We start from the raw sequence: 14651 nt of genomic DNA, 5'->3' as shown, positions 1-14651 counted from the left end.
TTCTTAAACTCCATCGGTGAAGATGAACCGGACCGCCTAAGGCCAGAGCCAGGGAGCTGTAGACCGCACACCCAGGCTGGCCTGAGGCCAAAGCTCTCTCTTTTAAATCTGCTCGGGTGGGGCAGATGCAGAAGGAGGCTATCAGGAAGGGGAGAGCCCACCCTCTCTCCTAGGGCCTTCTGTGGAGGCTCAGGGCAGCTGGGGCTGAGGCTCTCTTGGCCCAACCCTGGAGGAAGAAAAGCCTATTGATGGGAACAAGTCGTCCCCTGAATGAGGGAGACCACCAGAGGCCAATGATGGAGACCTTCAATGCGATGCTTGGCAGAGGGTGGAAACTCAGGGTGGGGGGAGGGGAACTACGAGCCTAAGCCATTTAGCTGATCAGTGGCAGGGCATGCCCAAGGGCAAGGGGTCCCCCCCAGGGCCTAGGCATCCTTCCCTAACCTGAGGAACACCAGGTACAGTGGAATCCAAATGTGGTAGAACGGAGCTCGGGGTTTGCCAGGCCCGGAGGGCAGGGGCGGGGTTTACGAGAAGGAGCCAGGGGCTGAGGTGAACAGGCCCCCTGGAAGCTCGTTCTAGGCCAAGCACTGGGCTGGTGACAGGGAGGGGAACGGTACACTCTGAAACGCAACGCCCACGCCCACGTCAGAGGACGGTGTGGCAGCTACATAAATCAGGCACGTATGGACAAGATCAAGAATGTCACGTTGGCCCCAAACCTCGGAGAGCAGCCCAAATGTTAGTCACGGCTATTCACACATTTATCTACCCAACAGGACACAGCTCAGCTTAACAAAGAGCAGATTCTGGAACAGGCACCAGGAGAGGTCCCTCGGAGACACTTGGTGGTGTCTCTGAGCTGATGGGAACCAGGCCCCGACGAGCTCTCCTGTGTTAACTGTTGACACTGTACAGACACCCACAGCCAAACAGTGCACGGAACTTGGGGATTCTTAGGGAAGAGCAGGAGGAAGGATCCTGGGCCCCCAAAGGGGACAGGAACTCCACAGGAAGACCAACTGAGTCAACTAACCCGGACCCCTGGGGCTCTCAGAGACTGAACCACCAACCAAAGAACATACACAGGCTGGACCTGGGCCTCCCCACACATATGTAACAGATGTGCAGCTTGGTCTTCATGTGGGTCCTAAACAGCTGGAGCAGGGGTTATCCCAAAAGCTGTTGCCTGTACATGGGTTATGTTCTTCTAGCTGGGCTGCCTTGTCTGGCCTCCGTGGGAGAGGATGCGCCTGCCTCACAGAGACCTGAAGTGCCAAGGTGGGGGGGATACTCAGAGGAGAAGGGGAGGGGGAGGGCTGTGGGACGGGATGACGGGACGGGGGGCCATGAGCGGGATGTAAAGTGAATAAGTAAAAAAAGAAACAAAATTAAATCAAATAAAAAAAAAAGATTTGACACTGATAAAGTTCCTGCCAGTGGAAGATAAGGGACAGCACTCACGCTGGACAGCTTGCCTGCGGCAGGGGACTGATGGGCGGGCCTGTGGGAGCTGTGGAATCAGTACCCATCTTGATCTAAATGTTATGCAGAAGAACACACTGTCAAACCCAGGCTGCGTGAGCCCTGGGACCCCACTGCTCCCACTTACAGCAGCTCAAGACCTCTGTGCTAATGTCTTCTTATCACAGTTGGGCAGTGACAGCAGCTGGGCTCTGGGGAGCCCCTGGACTCCCCAGCACTGAAGCAGGATCTGTTCTAACTCTTGCAGCTATCGTCCAGAAAAAGTTCCAACAGTTTTCACATTAGAGAGGAAACCAAGCTCAGAGAGAAGGCACAGAGCAAGAATTTGGCACAGCAGAGAGGGTTGGAGTCGCAGCCCAACCGGTAGAGTGCTTGCCTAGCATGCAGGAGGCCCGGGGTTGGAGTCCCATCCCTGAGATCCCAGCACTCATGAGGTAAAAGCAGAAGTCCAGATCCAAGGCCCTCTTCAGCTACATAGGTGATCAGGCTACACAGAATGATCCGGGAAAGCCTGGGCTACATGAGACCAAATCTCAGTTGTTAATTAAATAATTTTTTAAAAAGTGATGAAACCAGGATGGAGGGTGGTGGCGCACGCCTTTAGTCCTAGCGCTGGGGAGACAGCGGCAGGTTAGAACTCTGAGTTGGAGCCTAGCCTGGTCTACAGAGTGAATTTCAGAAGAACAGCCAGGGTTACACTGAGAAACCCTGTCTCAGAGGCTGTTTGCCCTTAAGCCCGACGGCGCCCCCTGCAGTCCCTTCTTCTCTGAGCAGAGGGGACTGGACCACTTATGTGCTCAATGGATTCCATTCTGCAAAATAATTGCTTAAGAAATGAGTCCTTCCTCCTCCCCACGGGACGCCTCTACCCCCTGCAACCCTCTCCCAACCACACATCAGTGAGGTCATTTCAGTCCTGGACCTCAGCCCGTTTATCAGGAGCTCTAGCTTCTGACTGGGGTGGGGGTGGGGTGTCCTACTCAAACCCGGACTTTCCAAGCCCAGCCCCTGGCCCCAGAGCACTGGGAGGCCTTGAGGTTAGAGTCCCCACCCTTGGCGCAAGGCAGCGTCTGGATTCGGAGAATCATAAAACATTTCTTTGGAATAACAAGGGCTGCCGCAGCCATTTGTCCGTCTTTTCCTGCGCCAGCTCTGCTGGGCATGCCCTTGCTAACCATCCAAAGCAGGGGGCTCTGCAGCCCCCTCCACAGGGCACAAGGCCAGAGCTCAAGAGGCCTATGAAACAGGCCGACCACATGGTCAAGGCTGGGCTCAGGATGCTTGCGGCTCCACAGGAGGGGCTTGAAAAATGGCTGTTTCTTCCAGCCACGTCATTTTGCAAATGGGGAAACTGAGGCCCAGGAAGAGAGAGTGTCTTAATGGGGTCTTTACACTTGGCCTTGATTCCCCTCAGCAGGCTTGTCTGGGGCACCTGCAGGGGCAGCAGGTGGGAGGGGAGGCTCTGGCTCCAGGCAGAAGTAAATATTGACACGCTGTGTTTACACTGTAATCCGAGTCCTCCTGGCTGCTGCCCACGCCCACACCCACACCCGCACAGCCTTTGCGCCCCAGCCAAGACGGCAAAGGAGCAAGCCAGGGGTGGGCTTGGAGAAGCCTCTTCTGGGCCCTCGGGGGCTGTGCCACCAACACACAGGAGGTGTTGGTGACAACATTTAGTCAGAAATCCAAGGGCACCGCCATTCAGGGTCCTTAGGCAGTGCCAGACTAGGAGTGACTGCCGCTGAAGCCAGAGTGAGCTAGGTTTCTGTTCTAGCTCAGCGCTCATCAGCGGCAGGACCCAGACCCACGAACAGAGAGAAAAGGCGTTTCGGTCAACAAAACAAACAAACAAACACACAAACAAACAAAAAAAACAGACCTCCAGTCTTTCGGCCTAACCAGCACCCTGTCCCAGGAATCCCCGACATGTCTGCCGGTTGCCCAATATTGTCCACCTCCAGGAGCTTTCTCGGGAAGGCTAAATGGCGTGCCAGCTAGCGGACAGAGCCGTTTGGTATCCAGTTAAAGTCCTCAGCTCCCAAAGCAACCTCTGAGCATCTGCCTTCGAAACCCAGACCTAAGATGCCTTGGCCCTGGGCTTGAAGAGAAGATGGAAGCCTGTAAGGGGGAGGGGTCAGGAGCCCTCACCCCAAGCTCCTGAATAGAGATCCAATCCCTTCACATGGTCCTCCCTGAGTGCTCCTGCTCTGGCCAGCTGCCAGACACCACCCTGGCACCCTGCATGAGAGAGCTAGCGAGTGAGCGATGCCTAGAAGCCAACTGCCTGGTCTTGCCTGCACAGCATCTGCGCCTGAAGCCCCGCCCCGGTCCCACTCCAGCTTCTGTGTCGGTGCTGGTGATTTTAGTTTTCACCATGTACTTCTGGCCTCTGTCTCTTCAAGGCGGGATTACAGGCTTGGATCAAAAAGCCCCGCTCCCCGCATTCATTCCTCCGGCTGTAGCTTGAAGCTTGAAGAACGTCAGGTCTCAAGGAGCCTCTAAGGAGCCCCAGGTCAGGTTCCTCGTCTCCACCCCAGCCCCCATGTCTCCATAGCAACAGGAAATGCGCTTGTCATTTCCTGCCCATCGGCTTGCCTAGCCAACTGTGGCAGAGACCTGTCAATCACAGCCACACTGACCACAGCCCAGAGCTTCCCCCCTCCCCCGCCCCCAGTGCTGTTCCAGACTGACTCGGTGGCTGCAAGCACTGAGGATGGGCGGCCAGGAGCACACGGTGATTGGAAGTGGACCTGACTGGGCAGACATGAAAAGATTATCTATCGGCCGATGGTTTCCTTCCTTGTGGGCACCTCCTGCTCTCCGAGCCCTTCCGCTCCTGAAAGGGTGGAAGTCTCTGGTTCCTAGAAACCGGGGTCATTCTTTCCCAGAAGGCTACAGGATCCTTTACTAAAAACTGGGGCAATGCAAACAAACCATTACTACTTAGCCACGAACAACCGTAGAAACATGAAGCTTTCAGTGTAACCCAGTTTCCAGGACAGGCCTGCTTACCCAGGGCAAGGTGGTTGTCTCCATACTCAAAGCGCCTCACCTCCTACCTTCAAATAATAACTCTGTCCCTTGTATTTTTTTTTTAATAACGTCCACACGTTTCTATGTCGGTACCCTCACGATAACATCCCCCAAACCAGCAAACCATCTGTCCCACACGATAAAGAAGGAAGCACAGAGAGGGAGGATGCCGGACATAAAGTCACACAGCAAACTCACAGGACACCAGGATTTAAATTTGGGTCCTGGATCTGATCTTCAACCTCCATCCAATGAAGATATCCCTCCACTCAGCAGTGGCCCAAACACTGTCACCCTCCCCAGTGTGGAATGCGAAGGTCTAGCTCCCGGAATACAGTAACCAGAAGAGCGTGGGAGTCGGAGCTGTCTCCTCCTCAGCCCCTCTGCCTGGTTAGCCCGCCTAGCATCTGGCTCATCGTGCCTTCTCCACACGGCCCAGCTCTGTACCCCAGGACCTCCCATCTCTGTGCCTGCTGCTGGGTGGTTTGAGGACAGCTGGAGGTAGGAGATATAAAAAGCAGCTTGGGAGACTTCATCCTACAGCTTGCACTGTGCGGGGGAGAGGGAGGGCTTCCGACAGGAGAGCATTAAGACTATTGCTGATTTTTCTGCCAAGAGGTTAGGGACCTAGGTGGAAAGGCTGGGAGTACCAGGGAGATGCGGTGCCAACAACAGGAAACAGCCTGGACAGGGCAAAGGGACCCCATTAGGAACTTGAGGGACAGAGGAGAACGTGAAAAAACGTGGGCTTTCTGCTGGTGGGGCGGGAAGCTGGATTTAAGATGCCCAGTGGAAGTAGACCTGGATTCCAGCCCCTCTTGGGAACAATGGCAAGAGAACCAGTGTTAGGGGAACCCGAGGCGGCCTGACGTCAGCTCCCACCTCACCCACTCACGGTGCATCAACACTGTGCGTCAGCAGACTACACTGGGCTCCTGCCTCCTTCCCTGGGCAGGGCAGTAGAGGTCTCTGCTCTGTGTCCCACTGTTTCCCATGCCTGCCGTGTTTCTTCTTGCCTGTCCCCACATACTTGTGGTAAACCAGCCCTATTCCAGTCCTGCACTGAGTGTCTGTGTCCTCACACCTCTGGTCTGTTAACACCCAGGTTCCCCCAACTAGAACATGTTTTCTTATTCAGATTACATCGGCTTAAAGACTACCCCACCTCTCCAGCCAGAAGGGAACGCTTGCTGGGCATGACATAGCCACCTCCCTGAAGGGCATGGCCCCTGGCCTGAGGACGTTTAGGGACAGGTAGAAAGAAGCCCCATCCACACAGTTTGGGTCACTTGTTCTTGCTTTGTACAAGATCTGACATAGACCAAGCATCCTATAAGTCTCCGTCAAACAAGAAACAAAACACTCTGTTTAGATCACTGTCCCCAAATGTGATAAACATGAACGGTTCTTTCAGGCCAGCAAATCGGTTGGATGGTTAGCAGAACTTCCCAAGGTTGTAAAAGAACATAAATGGTATTCAAGTCAAACATTCTCACTTGGATTTATCTCCACCTGACCCCCACACTATCCTGAGAGACAGAAACCATTATCATCTCTTGACGGTGACAGCGCACAGTGGGGTTAGAATACAACCTGACCAAAATCCCTATGGGGAACTGAAGGAACTGGGATTAGAAGCCAAATCTGGCCAGGCAGTGGTGGTGCATGCCTGTAATCCCAGCACTCTGGGAGGCAGAGGCAGACGGATGTCTGAGTTCGAGGCCAGCCTGGTCTACAGAGTGAGTTCCAGGACAGCCAGGGCTATACAGGGCCAGAGTCTGAAGTCTTTCTGATGGGCTGGGAAGCTTTTCAAGTAAGAGGCGGCTCCGCCAGTTGAGAGCAGGTGTTGCTCTTACACAGGCGTCCTGGAATCAGTCCCGAGCACCTACGCTAGGGCTCCTATCTATTACTCCAGTTACAGGAGACCCAACACTCTCTTCTGACCTCTGCAGGTACCAGGCACACATACAAGTCAAACACTCAAACAAACAAAATTTAACAAAAAAAAAAAAACTTTTTTTAATGTTCCCCAGTGCAGGGTGGGTTGTTAATTAGTTGGTTTATTCAAGCTCAGGCTGCCCTTGAACCGGAGATCTGCCTGCCCTGCCCCCACCCCCACCCCCACTGCCATCATAGCAGGCAGGACCACACCAGACTTTAAGGTGCTTTGTAAGGCGGAAAAACCGTCCTCTTTGTGAGTGGCTCAGGCCAGGGTGGGTACAGAGAGAGGATGTATGACCGCAAGGCCTCTCTCCCTCTTTTCTAGCTCTCTCACATCCTCAAGCAAGAGCTGGCCCACAGGTGACACATTCCCCCCCCCCACCCGCCATGAAACTACCCACCCAAGCTACACATTCCTGGGAGATTTTTAATGGGGGAGGTAAGTCGGGGCCAAGATGATCTCTGGGCACCTTGGGGGAAAGAATTGAGTCATCAGTCTCTAGAGAGACAAATGGTGTCTCAGGGGAAAGATGCCATTGGTAAGAGAGAAAAAGGGCTGTCTAAGGGGGACTTAATTTCTGGCCAGGCAGGGATTGGTCCTGAGGCTGTCTCTGGAGCATCTTAAGCTCTCTCCGTGGTACCCCATTCCTCAGTGAACCCCTCAGACTTGGAGAGGACATCACAGATGTAGACAAGTCTCTGGGACCCAGGCCAATCTCAGACCACACAGGGTGTCCTGGGTCCAGGAAATACACCTAGAGCCCAGCTCTAGGAAAGGCAATCAGAGGTCCACAGGGAGAGAAGCAAGTGGCCCTGGGAGTGATGGAGAGGTAACCTGAGGCCTTGGCTCTCAGCCAGTCAACTCACCACCCCGAAGCTCTCAAAAGCTGCCAGGTCTAGGTTAGACGGGTGTCAGGCTTGAGGCTTGAGCCCCCAAAGAAATCCTCTTCCTAAAGGACACCTTTGCCCTGGTGCTTTTGCCTACAGCAGTCAGCACTTGGGCCCTCCTCTGAGGATTCATTACTGGGAGATGCTGGGGACACCAGATAACCCTCAGAACTCTCGGAGCTATCCCTCCCCTTCCCACAAGCCGGGCAGTCTCTGCAGGATCAGTCTTAGGAGAAAAGTGCCCTAGTATCCCACTATGGTTAGAGCGTTCTCGAATCCCAAATCCACTTGAACTATGCGGAGTGTGAGCTCAAGTCCAGCTGAACCCTGACATCTCTGAATCGACCCGGCCTAGCTGCCCACGGTCTCCACGCCAAGCGAAGCCAAGCTCAGGGGCTAGCACACCCCAAACCTATCTCACCAACTGTTCCCCCAAATCCAGCACGCGACCCCAAGTCTTCCATGTCTTCTGGAGCAGACCAGAAACCCAGAACCAAGGTCCTCGCGGACCGGACAACCCCCCTCCCCAACTCCCGCCCGAGTCCAAGTCAGTGAACAGCGGGACGCGGGCCTCAGCTGCAGGGGACGCCCAGCTCGTCCGAACCAGCCAGGATGCCATCGCCAGGCTGCGGCCGGGACCATCGGGGCTGCATGGAGCCGCAGCGGGCTGCGGGTGTACTCACCATCGCTCGCGGGCTCCGAACGGCCCGGCTTTGGATGCACCTCCCTTAGCTAAGGCTCCGGCTCCGGGTGCCCTGCGCAGTGCTCTAAGCTCGAACCTCACGGCTAGCTGCCGGGGCGGCGCGCGGCAGGGGCGCCCAGGCCAGAGGGCGGGGCTCACCGCGAACCAATACCGAAGTGCGGGGGCTGCGGGGCCCCGAAGAAACAGCCAATCAGGAGCGTAGGTTGGACTCCCCCACCCCCGCGGGCTCCTTAACCCTTGGCATGCTGGAGCGCTGGATACTCTAGCTGCCCCGGATACCGGTGGGTCTAGGGGCGCGGCCCCGAACCTCCAGCTTGGTGTGCCTAATCTAGACCTCGCCGGGACCCTTTCTAGAGACAGAAGGAGCCGGTGTCAGGTCCACCTGTGCCTGGTTGGGACTCTGGGATCCTAGGCGACCTTTGTCTCCTGCCTGGCGTCTGCATTGTAGTATGACCCTGGGCACTGCAGCTGTGGGGTGTGTTTGTGTGCAAGAAGGAAGAAGGGCAGAGAGGAGGAGACAGAAAAGGGGGAAGGGATGGATTTCGCATGCCTGTGTGTTTATGTGGAAAGACAGAAGACTATATTTGGGGAGTGTGTGTGTGTGTGTGTGTGTGTGTGTACACCAGCGCAAGCGCGCGATTTAGAAAGGGGAGAAGGAAGAAAAGTGGAATAGAATGAAGGCCCAGTAGGCAGGGGCACTTATACTTCCAGTAGAGAAACTTTCTCCTCAGGCCTGCTGCGCAGGTGCAGAGGAGGAAAGAACAGGAAACTGTATGCGCTGGGTGAGACGCGCTTCTGTGACCTGTTGAGTACGCATGTGGGTGTGGTAGAAAGAAGCTGTGTGGCCCTGCTGTGAAAGCGTGGCCGGTGAGTGAGTCCCGTTTGGTGTACATGTATGCTGGAGCGTGCAGTTGAGGGACACAGCAGACATTTACCGCAGCGTTGTAGACAGCTCAGCTTGCGTGCGAGTACAGAGAGGTCAGGGTACCTTGTGTGGTAAGTGCGTGTTTTGTCGAGAGGTCAGCGTATCCTGTGTTTTGTTGGTGTGACTTTGTTGTGTGGCTGTTTTTTTTTTTTTTTTTAAGACAGGTCTGAGGGGTGGGCTGGGGAGATGGCCAAATGATTAAAAATCTGTATTGCTCTTGCACGGGTACAGGGAGTGGAGGGTCCCAGCGCCAATATCCCATGGCTCACGACTGTCTGGAACTCCGGCTCCAATGGATCCAATGTCCTCTGCTGGCAAGCACAAATATCTGCATTCACATATGCATACACCCCACCCCAGACAAACACATACATGTAGTTAAAAAACAAACAAACAAACTGCCAGACAGAGGTGGTGGTGCACGCCTTTAATCCCCACCACTCAGGCAGCAGAAGCAGGTGGATCTCTGAGTTCGAGGCCAGCCTGGTCTACAGAGCAAGTTCTAGGACAGCCAGGGCTATACAGAGAAGCCCTGTCTCAAAAAACCAACCAACCAATCAACCAACCAACCAACCAACCAACCAACCAACAAAACAAACAGAGATGGGTCTCAGTAATTTAGCCCAGGATAGCCCAATCCTACCTCTGCCTCGGGAGTACTTGGGTTACAGGTGTGCTCACTATACCCCACCTATTTGACTTTGGTCATTCCCAATATTTATATGATGCCAAGAAAAGAAACTAATATATAAGGGATATGAGATATGTTTGGAGACAAAGACATCCTGGAGGATGTGAGATGGTATTAGGTAGGAAGGAAGGAAGGAAGAAGGGAAGGAGGGAGGGAGAGGGTAAGGAGGGGAGGGAAGATCTGGGAAGTCTTGCCTACTATCCACAAAGAGAGAAGGAGGAGGAGATGTAGCCGCCAGCGGCTACATGTGAACCAGGTTACCTGTTGAGAGAATTTTGGGGTCATAGGGAAGAACGGCGAAAAGAACGTACGGCCAAGTCAATGTTCACTGATCAAAGCCCTAAACTTTAATGGCGCCAGACCTTATAACAGTTCGGGCAAACCCTTCCCCCCAGACTCCAGGCTGAGTTCCGGTGGAAGTTGTCTAGCTTCTCTTGGAGGTCTTCGTCTTGACTGCTCCGGCAGCTGGGTGGGTCACCTGTTTAATTCAGGAATCCCTATACCTGGAGGAACAATGAACTTGACCTTTACTACGTGCACTCCACCCTAGGTGGAGCAGGATCCTGGCTAACTGGGAGAAGTTAACCTTGACCAAAGTCAAACTCTGACCAAGTGCAAGACTGCCCCAATATGGCTCTGTACAAGGAGAGGGCAGAGTAGCTGAAGATGGTGGTGTTTTGGAAAGAGCAGGATAACTGGCCGAAACCCCCTCCCTGGGCCTGTCTCCGAGTGACCCTTCACACACCAGAGAAAGAAAGGCCAGGCTGAGGGTTTAGATGCAAAGGAGACTGTCTGCCCTTCCAGTGTGTGTCTGTGGACGCTTGGTGGGGACGGGGAGGGGACCCATGGAGGGGGCACAGTGCCCACCACTTGGCAGCTTTGAGTTTTCCCCTGGGGAGGTGCAGGTGCAGGGAGGAGGCCTCAGAGCATGTACATCGGTGGCAGCAGCAGGATTCATGGGCAAGAGGGCAGGCTGTGCGGTGTTGTACATGCATGGGCCTCAAAGACAACTATGCCCGACATGTCAGAACCCATCACCAGGACTGACCACGTATACACACCATCAGCCGCTGACCTATTTCTTCTCTTGTTGGTTTTGTTTTGTTTTGGAACCAGGTCTCTTGTCACCCAGGCAGACCTCCAACTCCTTGTAGAGCGAATAGTGAAAGGTGTCTTGGGACTTCTGATCCACTTCCCAAGCACAGAGATTGCAGGCACTTAGCACCAAGCTGGCTCAGGAGGTGTTGACTTGGTGCATGCTGGGTAAGCACTCCACAAAACTGTGCTTCAGTCCCAGGCTGGTTTCAGCTTCTTGGTTCCTCCTTAGATGACTTCCCAGGAGTCTCAGGGTGCCACTTGGAGAGCTCTCTTATACCCAGGACGATGTGAAAGCCTTCCCAGTTACCCCAGCTCTGTACTTGTTAGTTCCTGGCTATGAAGACTCGCTTCTCTCTGAGCCTTAGTTTTCTCCTCTGTAAAATGGGGTTAAGCTCCTGGAATCCATGTCTACTGTGTGTCCTCTGTCGCCCGCTACAAAGCCTGAAGCCCGCTTGTTCTACTTACTGAAAAGCTCAGGGGCTGTTTGTGGTGGTGTGCCCCTTTCATCCCAGCTCATGAGAGGCAGAGGCAGGCAGATTTCTGTTGAGTTTGCAGCCAGCCTGGTCTACAGAGTGAGTTCCAGGCAGGGATGACTGACTGGACAAGAGGGAGTGACTGATAAGTATCTCCGGAAGCTTCTGCTCTGCTCTGTGACGTCATGGCTTGGGGACACAGTGAATGTGTTCAGGTGGGAAAAGGTCCTTGAGCAGTCACATAGCCTCTTTGTGCCCTTTGTTCTCCAGTACAATCCAACAATTAATCACAAAGAAGGCGTGGTGGTGGCACTAGCCTACAGTCCCAGCACATAGGAGGTAGAGGCGTGACAAGCAGGCTGGCGTAAGCTATGTAAGTCCAGGTCAACCTGGGCTACGTGAGATCCTATTTTAAAACCAAAAAGGAGAAAGAAATAAATGGTCAAGTCTCATGACTTCACACACACACACCATAGACATCCTGGAACGCTCTATCACCGGAGCAAGACATGGGCCAGCAAGAGAAAGGTGTGGTCCTAGCTCTGTGAAGATGTGGAGAGGGTCTGGCAGGATGGTCCAGTGGGTAGGGTGTTTGCCACTGAGCCTAATGACTTGAGTTTATTCCTGTGAACGCGAGTTGTAGAAGGAGAAAACTCTCTCACACAAATCATTCTCTGACCTTTGCCCATGTGTTCTGTGACACACATGTGTGCACGCACAGAGACACACATACTTTCATACCATACACAGAAAGACACACGGACACACAAAAAAAGGCAGACACGCACACATACTTTCACACTGTCGCATCATTCTCTTACCTTTTTCCATGTGCACTGTGACACATATATGCACAGAGAGACACACAGACACACAGAGACACCCATTCACACATGCACTCACATACATACTCTCACACCACAGATACATGCACACAGGGATACATGTACACACACAGACATGTACACACACACACACACATACTCTCACACCACACAAGCACGCGTACACACAAACACACAGACACATAGTAAGCACATAAGGATGTAGGAAGGCAAAGGAGAGAGACTGTATCTTCCCTGTTCTTTATCTTTTTGGTTTTTTGGATTTGTTTTTTTTTTTTTGTTTGTTTGTTTTTTTGTTTTTGTTTTTTGTTTTTGTTTTTGTTTTTTTTTTGAGACAGGGTTTTTCTGTATAGCCCTGGAACTCACTCTATAGACCAGGCTGGCCTCAAACTCAGAAATCTGCCTGCCTCTTGCCTCCCAAGTGCTGGGATTACAGGTGTGCGCCACCACCGCCCGGCTATCTTCCCTGTTCTTGCAGAGCACATGGACAGGACAGGCCGGGCAGCCTAACAAAGCTACTGGTTGAGCCAGGCACTGAAACCAGGAGCAGACCATGGAGACTTCCTGACACCATGGCCATGACCAAGGCCTGTCTGTGGCCCCCTGCTGATCTAGGGGGGGCACTCTGATCCTGCAGCAGGGGGTGGTGGGAGCGGGTGACAAGGTGAAGACCCTCTGACACCCCGAGCTCACCCAGGGATCTAGAGGCCATCTCCTCCAGACGGCTTCCTGAGAACCCAGCGATGCCTAGCTTTTACCATGAACCAGACGCACACTGGTGGCTGGTGCTCTGTGGTGTCAGCTTGGCAACTCTGACGGATCTGAAGTGGAGGGACCGCGATTCAACCTGTTTCCACGTCGCCGGCGAGAGAATAAACGAAAGCAGCCAGTGCACCTCCACACCAGCTCATGCCTGGAGTCCAGCACTTGGGAAAATGGGGTCAAGAGGATCACAGGTTCAACCTGAGAGCCGGCTCAGAGGTTAGGAGCACGGGCTGCTTCTCCAGAGGAGCTCGGTTCTATTCCCAGCACTCGCTCAATGGCTCACAACCGCCTGTAACTCTGGCGCCCTCTTCTGGCCTTCGTCAGTACCAGGCTTGTGCGCGCGGTGTATAAAACACCCAGGGAGGCAAAACGCTTATAAACATAAACTAACAAAATTAGACTGGATGGTGATGTCCCACATATTTAATCCCACCATGGGGAGGCAGAGGCAGGTGGATCTCTATGAGTTCAAGGCCAACCTGGTCTACCCACTAAGTTCCAGGACGGCCAGGGCTACATAATAGAGATAAATTACCTTGCAATTTCTTTTTCTTTTGGAATAAACAGAGATTCCATCCTCCTAACTGCTGAAATGCATGACCTCCTTACTGTGCACCCAGCCCTGGGTCAGGGACTCTTCTGTACGAATCCATTTATGTCTACTGTAGCTCAATGGATACGGATATCCCCATTTCACAATTGAGAAGTCGAGGCTGGGAAGGTAAAAGCAGAAGTTTAAGGCCACGTGTGGGGAGGATGGCACAAAATGACTTTATTATTTTTATGTGAGCTGCCTCATATCCTCTTTATGATGGGGTGTGGGTATAGAGGAGAGGAAGGCAGACGTGTGCCCGCCCTCACAGCCCTCTTCTGTATTGTCTCCGTTCTCCGTATTGAACAGCTACTGGAGCTGAGAGCGAGGGGGGTCATCGGTCCATCGGGAGAACTGAGTTCAATTTTCCGGAGGTGCCATTGACCTTGAAGGTCTGATCCTCCAGGCCCCACCCTCCTGAACTCTAGACTTCCAGGCGTGTGCCACCTGCCTCCACACTGACTTAGTTTAGTGCTGAGTTCCTAGGGCTTCGTCTATTCTGAGCAAGAACTCTGTATTGCTATGTTCACAATGTGAACGAGGTGGTTAAGAGTTAGACAGAGGCAGATTGCTGGATAGAGGAAAGAACATGGGAGCATGGGACTGGGGTCAGGCGGAGTGGCCAGAGGGAGACTGCAGTAAAGTCAGCCTAGCCACGGTGACTGGTCACTTGGCGAAGGGACAATGAGTTCTAAAGATATTTACCGGGGCCGAGGGAGGGGAGGGGTGAGGGAGCTGGAAAGGATGGAAACAGTCAGAGTTAGCTGTGTTGGGAGGGTTGCACAGAGTCCTGCAGGGAGAGGGTCTCACCTAGGCAAAGCCCCAGGCAGGGGAGAAAGTGCCCGGGCTTTGCAGGGGCAACGGAAATGCCAGCAGTTGAGCATAGGGAAGGGCTGGAGAGTTCACCCCGGGCTTCCAGGCACTGCTAAGGTTAGAGAGCTTCCATGAAAAAGGAACCTCAGAGGCAAAGCTAAGCCTGGCTTGGCCGGGCCTCCACTGGGAAGCCATGAACTGCTGCAGTAATGGCTACAGACCTTGGGCTGAGGAGTGGGTGCAGGGGAGGCACCAAGCCAGGCGCCCTGGAAACAGAACCAGGTTGTTCTGCCCGCTGAGTCCAGGGCACCGGAAGGTCAGGGCCACCCTGCCAGTCCCAGCCCCGGGTGAGGGCGCAGGGCTTCCGGCAGGACTGTTGTCTTGGCCAGAGCCCCTGGA

General features: G+C 53.7%; 1 protein-coding gene across 1 annotated transcript in view; it reads right to left on the bottom strand.

Moving 5' to 3' along the window:
- Ece1 (endothelin converting enzyme 1) overlaps positions 1 to 8150 on the bottom strand; it is a 102763-nt gene extending 94613 nt beyond the window's left edge. The window contains exon 1 of the mRNA XM_052177821.1: positions 8031 to 8150. Within this exon, the coding sequence (XP_052033781.1) occupies positions 8031 to 8033 (3 nt within the window). The 5' untranslated portion in view covers positions 8034 to 8150. The remainder of the gene's footprint in view (positions 1 to 8030) is intronic.
- Positions 8151 to 14651: the final 6501 nt, after the last annotated feature.

Source organism: Apodemus sylvaticus, chromosome 3, assembly GCF_947179515.1.
Source record: "Apodemus sylvaticus chromosome 3, mApoSyl1.1, whole genome shotgun sequence".
NCBI classification, from domain to species: Eukaryota; Metazoa; Chordata; class Mammalia; order Rodentia; family Muridae; genus Apodemus; species Apodemus sylvaticus.
This window is presented reverse-complemented; position numbering and strand designations above follow the sequence as displayed.